The sequence below is a fragment of the Microcebus murinus genome, chromosome 6 (genome assembly GCF_040939455.1).
Source record: "Microcebus murinus isolate Inina chromosome 6, M.murinus_Inina_mat1.0, whole genome shotgun sequence".
In the NCBI taxonomy this organism is placed as follows: Eukaryota; Metazoa; Chordata; class Mammalia; order Primates; family Cheirogaleidae; genus Microcebus; species Microcebus murinus.
In genome coordinates this window covers 11,772,977-11,789,846 of record NC_134109.1, presented here as the reverse complement: position 1 = coordinate 11,789,846, position 16,870 = coordinate 11,772,977, and the positions used below count along the sequence as shown (strand labels likewise).

At 38.3% G+C, this 16,870-nt stretch overlaps 1 protein-coding gene across 2 annotated transcripts in view; it reads right to left on the bottom strand.

Moving 5' to 3' along the window:
- The window catches only part of BTBD7 (BTB domain containing 7), an 84,863-nt gene that overhangs the window by 19,434 nt on the left and 48,559 nt on the right, over positions 1–16,870 (bottom strand). The window contains exon 4 of one of the 2 annotated variants that reach the window (XM_076003754.1): positions 1,611–1,819. In XM_076003754.1, the coding sequence (XP_075859869.1) occupies positions 1,611–1,819 (209 nt within the window). The other variant, XM_076003755.1, reaches the window with a different exon arrangement.

Here is a 16,870-nt window from a genome sequence, read left to right as displayed (position 1 = left end):
ATGAAAATAAAAGTATACGGGATACAGACTGACTACTATCTTCTACAGGGACAGGAAAAACAAGCACAGGAACTTGTTTTTGGCAGAAGAAACTAAAACTACAATCTTTGCAAGGTACTCTATACTGATTTGGCAATGTACCCCTCATTTCTTTGTACTTTATTTAAAACCTTAGAGCAAATCCAGGCTGTGTTTTTTGTTTGTTTTGTTTTGTTTTTGCTTTCTAAGAGGAAATACAAAGCTCCTAAAGACAATAATCGGAGAGAACTGACAAATCCTAATTCTCATAAACATAAAGCATCCAGTCTTGATCAGGACAGTGAGACAAGGTTAATGAACAAAGATTCTCCATAAATCAAGCCCAAGAATGACAACATTTATACTGCAATCAAAGCAATGTGTGAAGGAAAAGCACAGATGCTTAGTGGATTAATTAACTCTTCACTATATATATATATATATATATTTTTTTTTTTTTTTGAGACAGAGTCTCACTTTGTTGTCCAGGCTAGAGTGAGTGCCATGGCATCAGCCTAGCTCACAGCAACCTCAAACTCCTGGGCTCAAGCGATCCTACTGCCTCAGCCTCCCGAGTAGCTGGGACTACAGGCATGCGCCACCATGCCCGGCTAATTTTTTACATATAAATATCAGTTGGCCAATTAATTTCTTTCTATTTATAGTAGAGACGGGGTCTTGCTCTTGCTCAGGCTGGTTTTGAACTCCTGACCTCGAGCAATCCGCCTGCCTTGGCCTCCCAGAGAGCTAGGATTACAGGCGTGAGCCACCGCGCCCGGCCTCTTCACTATATTTTTGACTAAAACGATAGCATTTTATAATTTCTCTAGTACAAATACAAGGAATTAAGAAATGGCTCAATGGGTTTATGTCTTCATAGCATTAAAACTGTTGTATAGATTTTAGCATAAAATTTATAGCATAAAATTCCTATAGGATTATATGAAATTCATTTCATATAAAATGCATATAGCCAATGCAAAAAAAATTAAGCTGGAACATATTTTACCTGAAAGTATATTTGCAACATTTAAAATCTATTATTAATTTAAATTACCAAATTAGACTGGCATTTAAGTCAAGAACATAAGAATTTACTAAAAACTACTTCTGGTCAACAATAAGTTGAAAACATATACTTTGGCACAATGTATGCATTGAGTTTTTATAATCATTTGAGCAGATGAGAAACTGAATAATATTCTTACTTTGTGCTGCTGAAGCTACTATATACAATCTAAGTATGTGATATTCTACCAAAAGAAAGAAATCATTATAGCAAATCTGTATTAAGGGAAGCCAAGAAAATCACTGTTTGGATGTGCTTCTGACCTTGCCTACTGCCTCAACCTCTTTATGGTGTAGCTGGTTAGGACCTGAGCTTGTTCACATGTTGGGTCACGGCAGCACTGTGCATGAAGAGCCAGTAAGCCAGAGGCTTTTGTTTGACAAATATGAAGAGGGCAGTTCTGGGTGGTTTGATCACAGCCTGTTTCTCTCCCACTGCCCTACCCTAGATGGAAGAATACAGATGGATTTTTTTTGGTGCACATATGAATGATAATGAATTTGAGAGATGTATAAATGATTACCTGTAGGTAGTCAGACTGGATAGCAGTAAGCAGATGGTCTTTGCTGAGTTCATAAAAAACATCCGAAGTCATGACCTGGGAAAATTCCTCACAGAGGAAATGTAAAGCTTGTCGGTGCACCCATTTAGAGCCATATGGATGAGAGCTCCACTTGAGGATGGCAATTAAGGTATCTAATGAGATGCTCTCAGCAATGATATCCTCACACCCTAAAAGAGAAGGCAAATACTTCTTGAGATTAATCATAAATATTATTATTGAACATCAGTGTGCTAGGCACTATACTTAAAAGTAGCAATAGTAAAAAAGAATTCAAGGAGATATATAAAATCTCATGAAAATCACCAAGATTTGGTGGGATGGGGTAACAATAGACTATGGCATCTATAGAAAATCTGCTAGCCGATAGTGATGGTTCTACAGAAAAAGCAGAGAATCCTCTGAATCATTAAAGAAAATAAACATTTACATGCAAATCCAATAATCTGAATAAGACAGTATGGTGGAGAGCTTTGGACCAAAGCGGAAAGAAGAGTAGATAGAAATGGTACAGTTGTAGAAATCAGCCAGAGGAAGGATGTGGATGACACTTCACTGATGAGAGAATCCACACCTGAGAAGAAGATAAGTAGGCTGCCAACTACGAAGACATCTGTTCTTTGTATAGTCTTCATGAAAACATAACACCTTACATTGTTGATAGTTTAATCCCTCCGAAAACAGACAAAGTATCAAAGTTTTATGCTCATCTAGGCTTAATTCTGGCAAACTTAAAAAGAAGTAAGTGGTTTAAGTGAAAAGGACCAGTATCCTGGAGAAATTAACTATGGTATTTTAAGAACTCAAAGAAGAAAATCTGAGGATAGCCAGCTATTCTCCCTAGGAAAGTTCATTTCCAAATATAAAGATAAAATATAAAATCTGAGTGACAAAGATTGTGGGAGGGAAAACAGCTAAAGCTGGACAGAAATTCTTCATTAAGTTTACTATAAAATAAAAAACAATCTTGATAATGTGAAAAAAAAGAATTGTTTAAATGCCACCACCACCACCAAAAATATGGCTATACAGACTGTTCTCTAATGAGCTCAGAGCTTTAAAAGATATAGCCAAAAAAGGGCACCAATGAATTTCAGAGACTTTCAAAGTTCACAGTTATTTGTGAAACCATGAAAGGTGAAAGGAGAAATGGGGTGAATCCCATGTTCAGGTGACAGAATGCTAATAGCCAACATGGTATCTACAAAAAGTAAAGCCTCATTCGCTTTTTTGATATGGTACCAGGTAAGGAGAAACATAATTGTGTAACTTGATTTCCACAAAGTATTTCATGATGTTGCTAGACTGTTAGCACCACAAGATAGAGACTGCTGTCCTCAGTGTATCTCTAGCACCTTCTTGCACATGGTAGGTGCTAGATGAAAATGTGTTGACTATACGAATGAGATCTTTGCAGATAAGATGAAGAGATAGGAGATGGATGACAGAAGAGTGCCTAACAGAACCAATGGTAAGTAGCACTGATCGACTTGAGGGGTTGGAGGAGCCTCTCTTTTTGTGGTGTTTATCAAGAACATGAATAAAAATGTGTACAAAATATGGTTCAAGATCTCAGATGACATAAAACTGGGAAACATAGTTAACAACACACTGCATAGCAGAATCATAACTGGCTAAAGAAATCGGTCAAAATGAAGTAGAAATGTATCCAGGAAAATCAGAAAGTTCTACACTTAAAGAAAATCAACTGCACAGTATATGATGGGAGAACTAGCTTAACTGCCAACTATGTAAACAATATTTGGGTGCTCTAAATGAATGAATGCAAAATGTGACACAATGTGACACAACCGCTATAAAGGCAAAGCAATGTCAGGCTTCAGGTACAAGCACTGTACTGAGTCCTGATCAAGGAACTATGTCACATTGTTCTCCTGTGAGGTGCTGTGTTGTTCTGGGCCCTATGTTTTTTAGACGAGCACTAACCGTGCTGCAGGATTCTCAGAGAAGGGAAAGAGACTAGAAGAGAGTTTGAGACTTGTCACAGGAAAAAAGCTCCAAGCAAATGAGATTATTGGGTTGTATAGGAGAAACCTAACCAGAGACATTAGAGCTGTTTTAAATGTCTGATGGGCCTTCATGAGGCAAGGGAGAAATAACTGATTTCTCTATTGTTCAAGGGTCAAAGAACAAATGGATATTCAAAAGAGGGAGATTTTGGCTCACTGATAAGAAATTTCCAACAACTAGAATTTCTCTCCTCAAAAAAAGGATCCCTCTAAAAAAGCGTAGGAGCAGAGGCTGGTTCATTTTGTTAGCGACATAGTACAAAGAACCCTTACACTGGATAGGGAACTAAGGTCAGAAGATATCCAAGCTGATTCCATTGCAAAGATATAATCATTTTTAGAAAAATGGTAACAGAGCAAATATAAGATTAATTTATTTAATCTAAACATTAAAATGGCATCCTTACAAAGGAATACTCTGAGACCACCATAATAAGATCCACATATATATGACACCCAAAGGCATGGATATGTACAGATGACAAGTGGGAAATATGGAAAAGTTTTGAACAGTCTTCATGATTTTATGGAGAGCCTTGAATGCCAAACTGAGGAGGACAAACCTCATCCAGTAGCCAGTAGAGGACTTCTGGGATGAACTCAAAAGCTTTTATGAACAATTTCCTTGTAATAGAAAATCTCTACCTGTAGCCAAGGCATTTCATGAATAAAAGGCAACAGTGCACTCTGCTCAGGTAGCAGGTTTTCAATGATGTTGTTAGGAGGTTGGCAGATGGTATAAAGTCAACGTCTCAAAATTCCTTTTGTCTGTATAATAACCATAGTTTACAGATCCATTTCCTACTTGTTTAATTCTTTTCTATTCTATTTCAACAGAATATTTTCTTTCTAATCCTCAATGAGGGCAAAAATGTCTCTTTTCAAAAACTTCAGCTACACAACCAACATGAATGATCAAGCTGAGCTACAAACAGGTAAAACAAATTAATTTGAAATTTAGTAACACAAATGATTGTTACTGCTACATGTTAAATAGGATCACTTTCTGTTTTTATTATCAAAATTTTTAGTTTTCTCTTCATGTTTGTTCCTCTGGTAACTAAAATAAGCCTTAGTGTTGACAGCTCTCCTGAATACACTGTCATATCTGTCTTCATGCCCCTCACACTCTTCATTGTTCCTAGGTATGATCTCTTGCTTGTTTGACCAACATGAGTAGAAAATTTTTTCACTGGCTCATGGCTAACAGGAAATGTAAAAATAGCTTCCAGATCCAAAGTTTCATATTGGAGTTGGAGTGGGAAAAGGAAGAAGGAAACAGGCAAGAGGGAGGGAAGGAAGGAAAGGAACTATGGAGAGAGATTATAGTTTGCCATGTCACACAAAACATCATCACAAGTTTAGAGCAAGGCTAGCCTTAGACTGGGCCCGGTGAGTCTTCAGTGAGGCATCAGAGTTAGAAATAAGACTTAAAATGCAAATAGGCTTAAGAGAAAAGTTGCTTCAATCCTTTCTTATTAACCTATGCATGATTGATTATGAGAAAAGGAATTAAGAAACAACAGGGAAGAGAAGGTGGTGGGTAGCAGTAGAAATAACATGAGCTTTGAATTTGGGCAGTTCTATCACTGACCCTGAACTCTCTAACGTATCAGCCTGTGCCAGATCAGGCTGTGATCCCTCTGTGATTGACATGCCCTCATCTGTAGGTCTTCCTTCAAAATACTTTTTGATTAGCCTTTTTATTTTCCATGCCCACTAATACCACCTTTGTTCAAATCCTCAGCACCTCACACATCAATTACTGAAATATTTCCTACTGTCTCCCTCCCTCCAGTGTACCAATCCATACAGAGGACACCACTGAAAGGTCTGCTTTCTAAAACACTGCTATTATCCTATCATCCTAACAAATCAATTTTAAAAAGGCAACCAAGAATTCCAGATCTAAGGCAGAAAATAAGTCAGACATATGGGCTAAAAGACAAGCCAACCTGCACTTCAGCATTTTATACTGTCAGTCCTTGGATGCTGTGACTTCTGAGAGCTCCTCTCTATTCTTCAGGAAGACAATTCTGAAAAGTTTAAATCCAGGTGCCTGCAGTGGTGACTAGCTCAGTAACCCACTCTCGTACTGCTCTCCTTTCTTCCCAGTTTCATACCCTCCACTCTAGTTCATGGGACTACTTACCAAATAAATGACCTGCACACAAGCCTTTGTTTTGGGATGTGGTTTCAGCAGGGACTGTGGGGAATGGGAGGAGATAACCAGACAAGGAGAGCTAATAATAGAAATGGCCCTAGAAAATAAGATTCTTGAATGAGATTCTATAACTCACTTACTCACTGGTCAGATGGCAAAAAAGACCTACCCATCCCCTCACATTCCTTCTAAGTAGGGTGGTGATAACCCTTGCAAGTTGCAGCGTGACAATACAAAGATATTTTTACCAGTAGTAGATTAAAATGAGGTGTATATGAAAGGTGAAGCAGTAGTTCAGCAATAGTGGTGGCACTTGAATGGAATGGGAACATTAGGTCCTGATGTTCGCCAGCTTTAGTTAACAGCTTTAGAAGCCATGAAAAAAGAAAATGACAGGCTCAGATTAGCCAGCCCTCAAATACAGGCATTCTTCAAAGTCTGAAGACTTCCATGTCAACGTATAAAGAGACCCTGTGGTCCTGCAGCTGCAGGCATACTGCCAAAACTCAGGCTCAAGATTTAATTTTAAGAATATCAGAGTTACAAAAGAGATGTGAAAAAAGCCTTGACAAGTCCTCTATGATAAAATTTGGGTACTGACAGGAAACAGGGACACAGAAACCTGGAATGGGGATATTTGGGTGGATCAGCTGAGCATATTAAACCCCAAGATTAACCTGAATTTTCTAGGATGGGAAAAGCAGATTCCCAAATTCCTTGTTAGAAAGTGGCTGCCTCCCCTTGTCTGGAGATCCTACAGAAGCCTGAAAAGATAATGTTTGTCCTTTTCAAGATCTGCCCTTGTCTCCTCTCATTACCTCTAAACCAATAATCAAGATCAGGTTCACAACACGGTCTGCATGGGAAAAATAGTCCCTGTTCTGGGAAGAAAGAGTGTAAGATACCCAAAGAATCATAAAACCTGGCTATATGCACTGGCAGGTCCTGAAGGAACACTTGTGGGAATGGATCTTGAGTGTGATGAACCAAGGTGCAGGGTTTGTGGTGATACAACAGGAGCAGGAAGGTTGGATGTGGTAGCTCAGCCTGTAATCCCAGCACTTTGAAAGGCCAAAACAGGATCACTCACTTGAAGTCTGGAGTTCTAGATAACAGGAGCAGGAAAGAATTTTTTTTTCAGAAACCAAGGAATTCACTGGGACATCTGGCTCTTCTTTGCCCAGTGATAATAGAGTCTCAGCAACTGTATTAGCAACTATGGATAAAGAAACTAAGAACTCAGGCCGGCCGCGGTGGCTTATGCCTGTAATCCTAGCACTCTAGGAGGCCGAGGCGGGCGGATCACTTGAGGTCAGGAGTTCGAAAGCAGCCTGAGCAAGAGTGAGACCCCGTCTCTACTATAAATAGAAAGAAATTAATTGGCCAACTAATATAGAAACAATTAGCCAGGCATGGTGGCGCATGCCTGTATTCCTAACTACTTGGGAGGCTGAGGCAGCAGGATTGCTTGAGCCCAGGAGTTTGAGGTTGCTGTGAGCTAGGCTGACGCCAAGGCACTCACTCTAGCCTGGGCAACAAAGCGAGACTCTGTCTCAAAAAAAAAAAAAAAAAAAAAAGAACTCAGATATCTCTGGGATGAAGGTCTGGGTCACCCCACCCAGTAGGCTGCCTAATCCTGCTGAAATATTGGCAAATAATAATGAAAATCTACATTTGTTGAAGGAAGAGGGAGATTGTGCTCAGAAATGTTTCCACAGAGGTGCCAGTGGGAGAACTCCTCTGGATCCTATTACTCTTTCTTTCAGACCTTCACTTCCCCAGCTTCTACAAGTTTGGAAGGTCTAATTCTTATATTTCCCTTATCCCATAAGTCAGAGTTGTTTAGCTTCCTGCTCTGAACTCTGATAAAGTCATGATGAGAACATTAGTTGGAGCTTCCAGCCAGTTGCAACAGCTGGATTGTGGAAAATTCCATCATCATCCTTGACTCTTTTGTAGTGTGGCTGACCACCACTTCAAAGATTCTGTGAATTGGATTTAATGAAGCACACATACTTAGATCTGAGTGGTGCAAGAAGTAGACTGAATTAAGGAACTCTGTACCCACCTCACATCCTACCTTTCACTGGAGCAACCCAGTTCCAAAGGTGTAATATGACAGCATCTTGCCTCAGCTGTACCTCTGTACCTCTTGTATTCTGCTGTGGAAATTCTGACCCTTAGGGTAGGCATCTCTGAGAATCTGCTAGGCACATGTACATGTATGAATCACGCAAGGGAGTAAACACCCATGGGAAACACTTTTCCAAAGGGGGAATGGAAGCTGGTGGGCAAATGCTCCCCTCTTTCTTCTCTCATGAGGACAAATGTTAAGTGTATTCCATGTGGCTTGTCAGAAGGTTCTAGCAGAATTAAGCTCAGTTGCCCATAACAGTAATTAGCTCAGAACACACACTTGTGCTGGCTGGGGCTCATGCTCAGTCCCTGCCATGTGGGCCTCTCATCAGGTCATCTCGTAACACAGCAGCTTACTTCTTCAAAGCCACAAGGGAAAAAGTCTCTAGTGCAAGTGTGCCATCCAGACAATCTTACATGACAGTGTAACCATGGGTGACATCCTATCATCTTTGCCATACTGCATTGGTTAGAAACAAGTCATAGGTCACACCCACACTTAAGGAGAAGGTATTACATAAGAGTGTGATATCAGAAAATGGGGATCACAGGGTTCACCTTAGGGTCTAGTTGTCACAGAAAGTTTGAGATCACCCTAGTGATATACTTCTAACAAACGGTACAATCCTAACCACCTTAGTCTGCCCTTAGCACCCCCATTCCTTTGATCTACTTCAGCTGTCTTTTCTCAGAACACATTTAACGTTATCATATCTCTGAAGAGTGGGAAAAATAGAATTGATATTTTAGGTAAAGATGCATAACAGTTTGACAAAAAATTTTAAGTGTTGGATTTGTCTGTGCTTTATTTCTTACACCCTTATAACTAATGTTTGGAATCTTGCTATCCCTGTTTGGTAAAGAGGTGTAATAGAGATATAGTCTTAGAGTGTAATATCCAGTCATATGTCACTTCATGATGGGAATACATTTTGAGAAATGTGTCATTAGGTGATTTTGTCATTGTGCAAACATCATAGAGTGCACTTACATAAACCTAGATAGTGTGGCTATACGGTACAGTCTATTGCTCCTAGGCTACAAACCCGTATGGCATGTTACTGTACTGAATATGACAGGCAACTGCAACACAATGATAAGTATCTGTGTATCTAAATATAGAAAAGGTACAGTAAAAATATATTATAACCATATAGAACCACTGTCACATATTTGGTATGCAGTGCATGACTGTATTTATCCACACAGAAATATATCTTTCAAGTTTCCAACCCTATTAACTGTCTTACAAGATTTTCTTGCAATAGCTAAATGCCAGAAGGCATTACTTATACTATAGATTTAATCTAAATATCTTTTTATATTCCCTTTCAATATATTTTAAGTTATGTCCTGAGACAATCTCTGCATTGTCTATCTGAAAGGATACATGGTGGGTGTAGTGGCTCATGCCACTAGGATTCTAGAATCCTAGAATTCTTGGAGGCTGAGGCAGGAGGACTGCTTGAGGTCAGGAGTTCGATTGAGCAAGAGTGAGACTGTGTCTAACTAAAAATAGAAAAATTAGCTGGGTGTGGTGGCGCATGCCTATAGTACCAGCTACTCAGGAAGCTGAGGCAGGAGAATTGCTTGAGCCCATGAGTTTGAGGTTGCAGTGAGCTATGATGGTGCCACTGCACTCTAGCCTGGGTGATGGAATGAGAACCTGTCTCAAACAAACAAATAAGTAAATAAATAAAAGGATACATAAGAAACTGGTAACATTAGTTGCCTCTGTGGAGGGCAACTGAGTGGTTGGAGACAACGTTAGACGTGTGAAGGACTCTTTGCTGAACACCCTTTTGAATTCTGTTCCATGTGAATGTATTACCTATTCAAAAAATTAAATTAAAACACAATACCAGGCTACGGAAGTTGTTAAGGGTTCCTTCAAATGCTAACCACTAAACCAAGTGAATACTGGAAAGGAAATGAGAAAGTTCTCTACCTTGAGAACATTACTTTCTTCTGATGGGAAAGAGACAATCACTAAGATTCATGCTGCTTGTGTGAAAATGTACACTGAATGCTTGAATTCTTTATTCTTATAGCTTCTGCCAAGCTGTGTGAAAGGGAAAAGCAGACAGAAAAAGATAGGAAAGCAGCTGAAAACTTCTAGAAAATAACTTTAGTAATTTAGTAAAGTAGGAGGCTAAAGCATACAGACAACAACTGATAAAAGATTTCTTTTTAAGCCATGAAAGCACCGCCACACACACAGGATTAAATTTAAGAACTCTTAGGATACTTAATTGAATATTGACAGAAATTTCCTTAATGTTTTCTTTATAAATTGCTGTTCTCTAATATGGCATTTTTAATGTTTACATTTAAGTGTTTGGGGCGGTAATGTGAACAGCATAACAAAAGGGAAAAGCAGGCATGGGGATGCTAGTTCTCTGGACACAGACACCACATATAACCCTTTACTATACTACAATGCAGGAGGATCTAACTCTGGGGCCTACAGCAGAGTCAGAACTCCCTGAAGTTGAATGTGTTCTTATGTGCAGGCATCTTGCTGGAAGAGAGATGTAGGAGTTACCTAGATGTAGGAGTTACTCTAGAGTTGGACTGATGAACCAAAACCCAAATCCAATTCTCTTTAGCTGTGTGATGTGTGAAATTTTTGCCTGTTTCCTCATCTGAAAAATGTGGATAATACCATCTACCTCAGGAGTTACTTTGAACAATAAATAATATCTACATAGCTAGCCCTTAGTACATTGTTTATTAACAACTTACAGTAAACATTAAAGTAATGACAGCTATTACTACAAGCAAGGTTCCTCAATAAGGGTACCCACTGTACTGGTGTATTCTAATTCAGAAGCAAACACAGATTTTGTGGGGTGTGCAAGAGGGTAGGAAGAAGCATAGTCTCAAGACAGCAAAGCAAGCCAAAGCTCTAGAAAGGGAATAGCCAGGGACAACCTAAATGTACTATATGATTTCCTGTCACTGATTTATTAAAATGTTAAATAAAAACAATTCTAGTATTCAGTATGCAAAAAACTCAGAGATTCCACACATTTTTATCTAAAAACAAAAGATACCTATTTTCACCTCAACCATTATCTCACTAGTGCTGAACAGTAAATTGGTTTCCTTAATTCTATTATAACAAAGAGAAAAGTCTAAAGCTTTTGGGGAGAATCATGTAATTATGCTTTTCAGAAAACTTGTTGATATCTCCTGGTTGGTTACCTCTCACATGTGATTGTGTGCTTCCTTCAAAACAACGTACTCACAGATTATTTCTTCTTAGAGGTCAGATTTCCTCTTTACCCAACTAGGAAAGAGTAGTTCTAAAATCAGAAGGACCAGGATTCAAATCTTGGCCTTAACACTTCCTAGCTACAACCCTAGGTAAGTGACAATATTTTCAAGTCTCAGTTTATCTGCAAATGGAGATAATACCTACTACCATGGAGGATAATGTGAGTAAAGTGCATTAGCACAGTGCCTGACAAAGAATAGGTGCTCAATAAATTCTTCTGCATAAATAAAACACAAAACTTTTAAGAAGAATTAGTAGTCTTGATCCGTAATTTAGATTTTATCTGCTTACAGAATTACATGTATTTTTTAAAAACTCACTATTTCTAGAATATTTCTTAGAGTCTCTGCATGCTGCAGACAGACAGCTTTCAGAAAATACAAATGAAGTGAAACTGGAAATGAATAAGGTCACAAGCCTTGCTATATTCAGGATAAAGCCAATTGTCTCAGCTTGGCATACAAAGTTATTGATCACACAGCTCTGCTTGCCTCTGTAGCCTCATCCCTTATCTCTGCAATGCCAACTTACCCCAACCAAAAAGTTTTTGGTCTCATTTATGTAGACCTTGTACCTACAGTTCCTTCTGCCTGATGTGCTCCCTTTTACCTCCAATCTTTACTTAAATCCTACTCATCCTCTAGGTTTCGCTTTTCTGAGAATTTCTTGATAATGTCCTACCCTCACTTTCCATACTGGGTTCTGGGCTCCTCTTCTTCCTAGGTGCTCCCCAGGCATCCAGTGCTCTGCTCCATTAGGGTACTTGCACTATAACTGCCTATATGGTTCCACCATAGCAGTCATTACCACTAGATTATATTCATTACTTTAATTAATCTCGAGGCCTGGCATATAGTAAGGGCTAAATAAGTGTTTGTTAAATAAAGGATAGGAGTCATAGTGCTAATTCTGAGGGGCTCATTTGAATTAATAGGCTGTACCTTTTTCACCCTTAATAATACTCCATTTTAACCTTATTTGCTTGAAAACTCACAGCAGCCGTTCCCTCAAGTTTACAGACCTATTATGATGATCAGATTTATAACTCTATATCCGTCTACCTCTATTTAATTTAGTACCTCTAAAAAACTGACATCAAAATGTAGTTTAGGAGTGGTTGTTCACACCACTGAAGACTTTAGATATTTAATAATTTTACTGTTTATACTTCTAAACAAAAAAGTATCAATCTAAAGTTTAAGATGAAGCATAAGATAAATCACACAGTAGAATTATTTCTGAACCACTCATAATTAGATACAAGCTCAGATGTCAACAGATTTAGAAAAACAATGTAATGCCCATGTGTTTTCTAGAATTATTTTAGTGAATCACAGTTTCAAAATTCAGCATTGTCCTTTAATGTAAACTTCAATTAGGGAGAAACAATTACAGTGTAAACCTAATATTAAAAACAAACCAAACTGCTTCAGAAGGCCTAACTCTATTACGGTTGAAGAGAAACATAGAAACAAAGACATTTAAGTGTGCCAGTGTATTTTCAGTTTTCTGGCACTACTTTTAGACACACAAATATTTTACCTTCAAACTCTATCACTTGTAAAACATTTATCAGAAGTTTTATAAACATGTCAATACCAAGCATAAAGCATATAAACATGTTTTTAGTGCAAAGAACCATAAAAGAGCTTAAGGCCTTTTAATATATCAAAGTCATCACCTTTGTGGAGATATACTTTAGTAAGGCTAACCCATATTAATTTGTAATAGAGACTAATATCCCTTTTCACCAAAATATATGAAAAAATGGTTGAAGTCAAGCAGTTTTTGGAAAGTTTATATTCACTGTTTCAGCAGTTCCATAAATACACTCCCAACTAAGATTTGGTCTTTTGGAGATATTTTTTAAAAGGTACTTTTAGGCAAGGCACAGTAAAATCGTAGCAGTTTTGCAGGCTTAGGTGGGAGGACTGCTTGAGGCCAGGAGTTCAAGACCAGCCTGGGCAACTTAGTGAGATCCCTGTCTCTACAAAAAAATAATAAAAATTAGCCGGGCAGGGTGGCATGTGCCTGTAGTCTCAGCTACTTGGGAGGCTGAGGCAGGAAAATCATTTGATTCTAGAAGTTGGAGGCTGCAGTGAGCTATGATAATGCCACTGCACTCTCGCTCAGGCAACAGAGGCCCTGTCTCAAAAAAAGGGCACTTTTTGTCAATAGTAGTTATCACTGGGGAAAGGCTTCTTAAATACCTTTAGTTTTATTTATATTATTTGAATATTTAACCACTAGTGTATCTATTACTTATATTTTTAGAAAGTAACTTAAAAAACATGCAGTCATTAAAAAGAGTAACTATATATGTACTGAAATAAATAAAAAACTTCCCAAGGTTTAAGTATGAAAAAGCAAGATAGGTAATAGGTATAGCATGATGCTATTTATACAACAGAACAAGATATGCACATGAAATATACACACACAAACCTTCATGCACACACAAAGATTTATAAGGAAACCCATCAAACTGTTCACAGTATGTCAATAATAAGGATTTGGAAAAGGCATTAGTAGTGGGTGAAAGTACACTTTATGCGATGTTTGTATGTCATTCCCCTTTTTTCAACAATGAGCATAAACTGATTTTGAAATGATTTAATTCAAATGTAAAATTCTGGCATAGAGTTGTTATAGATGTTTATTAATGTTACCGAACATACTATCTAAAAGTCCTCTGAAGTACAAAGTTTATGAGAAGCTTGGCTACTGAGTTAGTAGGTGGCTCAGTAAATTCTTATTTTGAAGTCCATTTTTGATCTGTAGAAGTAGCTTTGGAGAGGTAGCAACTTAAGCACTTGTTTCTTGATCTCTAAAATGGATAAAATGATAGCAACTACCACACAGGTTACCACAGCAATGTAAGGTATTCTACAACAAGAGCTTAGCCCAGTGTCTTCCACACAGTAGCAGCTAAGCTAAATAATATCATTACTAATCTATCTTAATTCTTAAAATAGTTTTTCTTCCAGCCACTTCCCAAACAAGAAAAAGACACAATGCTTATGTCTGGTTTCAGTCCTTCTCTGGATGTTTTAGAGATAAGAGCAATGCTTGGTTTTAAGGCAGAAACTTCAGCTCTACATCTCAATTCTGAGTTTGAAAAGCCAGGGTATTTGTACAATAGAGGTTTTTTTCTTCCTTCTTTTCCCTCCTCAGTCACGACTGCCCTCCCCTGCATCCTTATTTTCCTTATACCAAATAACCTGCATCTTGGACTCCATTTACTTTTATACTCCTTGGTGGTAGTAGGTCTAAGAAGAGTAGTCAAAACTTGACTATGGCAGAGTCAGAAAATTAAAAATAAGGCCGGGCGCTGTGGCTCACGCCTGTAATCCTAGCTCTTGGGAGGCCGAGGCGGGCGGATTGCTCAAGGTCAGGAGTTCAAAACCAGCCTGAGCAAGAGCGAGACCCCATCTCTACTATAAATAGAAAGACATTAATTGGCCAACTGATATATATATAAAAAATTAGCCGGGCATGGTGGCGCATGCCTGTAGTCCCAGCTACCCGGGAGGCTGAGGCAGAAGGATCACTCGAGCCCAGGAGTTTGAGGTTGCTGTGAGCTAGGCTGATGCCACGGCACTCACTCTAGCCTGGGCAACAAAGCGAGACTCTGTCTCAAAAAAAAAAAAAAAAAAAATAAGTAGGGCTTTTGGGAAAAAGTGATAATTAGGCCATTTCTCTTAGTGTTTTCAAGAGAAAAAAATGAGAGACTACAATTAAATCAAACTATAGTGAAGTGGGAGTTTACACCAATCAGCCCACCACCATGGAAAAATTCTATGGACTACTTTTATGAACCTGTTTTGCCATCTAATGTTGAATGTTCCCTGCAATTGTAATCATACAGGTGCTGAGATTGAATGTGATATATGCATCTTGTTTAAAGAGTCTGAATCTAGTAATTTTTTATTATTTTGGAAACTTGAAACTGTGCTGTCAAATGATGTGTTAAAGAAAATAATTCTTACTTTCAGAAAATTTCTATTAAAGAGCTAACACAATTCAGTTTTTAAAACAATTGTTAAGGCCCTCCCAACTGTGAGCCAGGCATAGTGTTTGGTGCCTACACATCTGTGAAGAAGAGGAAATTAATTTGAGTAACCCAGACAGAATTCATATGGTTAGTACGTGGCAGATCCAGGATGAGAACACAGATTTAGCTTCAAAGTTCTTATTTACAAAACACCATTACATTGGGACACTTTTTATTTATCTCTGAACTTTCCTGCCAAATGTGAAAACCATTCCCTAAGCTTTGCAACATTGTGAGGATGAAATGAAACAATGTATGTGAAGTACCTGTCATGAAGCTAAGTACATAGTTAACATTCAAAAATTGGGCCAGGCACAGTGGTTCAAGCCTGTAATCCCAGCACTTTGGGAGGCCAAGTCAGGAGGATCACTTGAACTCAGAAGTTTGAGGTCAGCTTGGGCAACATACCAAGACCCCTATCTCTATAAAAATTTTATAAATTAGGTGGGCATGTATGTAGCATGTGCCTGTAGTCCTAGCTACTCTGGAGGCTAAGGGCAGGAGAATCACTTGAGCCCAGAGTTTGACATTACAGTGAGGTATGATTGTGACACTATACTCCAGCCTGGGTGACAGAGGCAGACCCTGTCTCTAAAACAACCAACCAATCAACCAACCAAACTTGTTCGTTTTATCCAATATAAAGAAACAACAAATGTTTGCAATAATAAACATGCTACTAATTATACTGATCTGATCACTGTAAATTACATGAAACATTATGTACCTCATAAATATGTAAAATTATGTCAATTAAAAAATAAAATTTAAAAATGATAAAGAAACTCATTAAGCTGAACATTTAAAAAATAACAACAAAAAACCCTATTCATTTTAATTTCCTTCTCCCTGGTATAGCACCTTGCACAGCAATGGAGTTCAATAAATGCTAACCTGAAATTTAAAAAATTAGTATACTTTATGCATCTCATCTTAGGACCACTGATATAAAAAATTTTGATCAACTGACATTAGTTACCTATTCCGTTTTACTTTGAAAGTTATGTATAAATGGTGATACATGCAAAGTATAATGAAGAACATATGTCTCAATAATTCAAGACAAAATGTGATACTGTAAGTTTACAAGTCTTCTGCTATATCACCTTTTCCCTAACCCTAACACATCCTTGGGATTTCACTACCACAGAGAAAAGGGTTTGCTTATTGTTGAGAAAGCATCTAATTAAATAAAAAGAAATAGGAGGCCAGGCACAGTGGCTCACACCTGTAATCCTAGCACTCTGGGAGGCAGAGGCAGGTGGACTGCTCAAGGTGAGGAGTTCAAAACCAGCCTGAGCAAGACCCCGTCTCTACTAAAAATAGAAAGTAATTGGCCAACTAAAAATATATACAAAAAATTAGCGGGGCATGGTGGTGCATGCCTGTAGGCCCAGCTACTCGGGAGGCTGAGGCAGAAGGATTGCTTGAGCCTAGGAGTTTGAGGTTGCTGTGAGCTAGGCTGATGCCATGGCACTCACTCTAGCCTGGACAACAAAGGGAGACTCTGTCTCAAAAAAAAAAAAAAAAAAAAAAATAGGAGCTATTCAATAGACT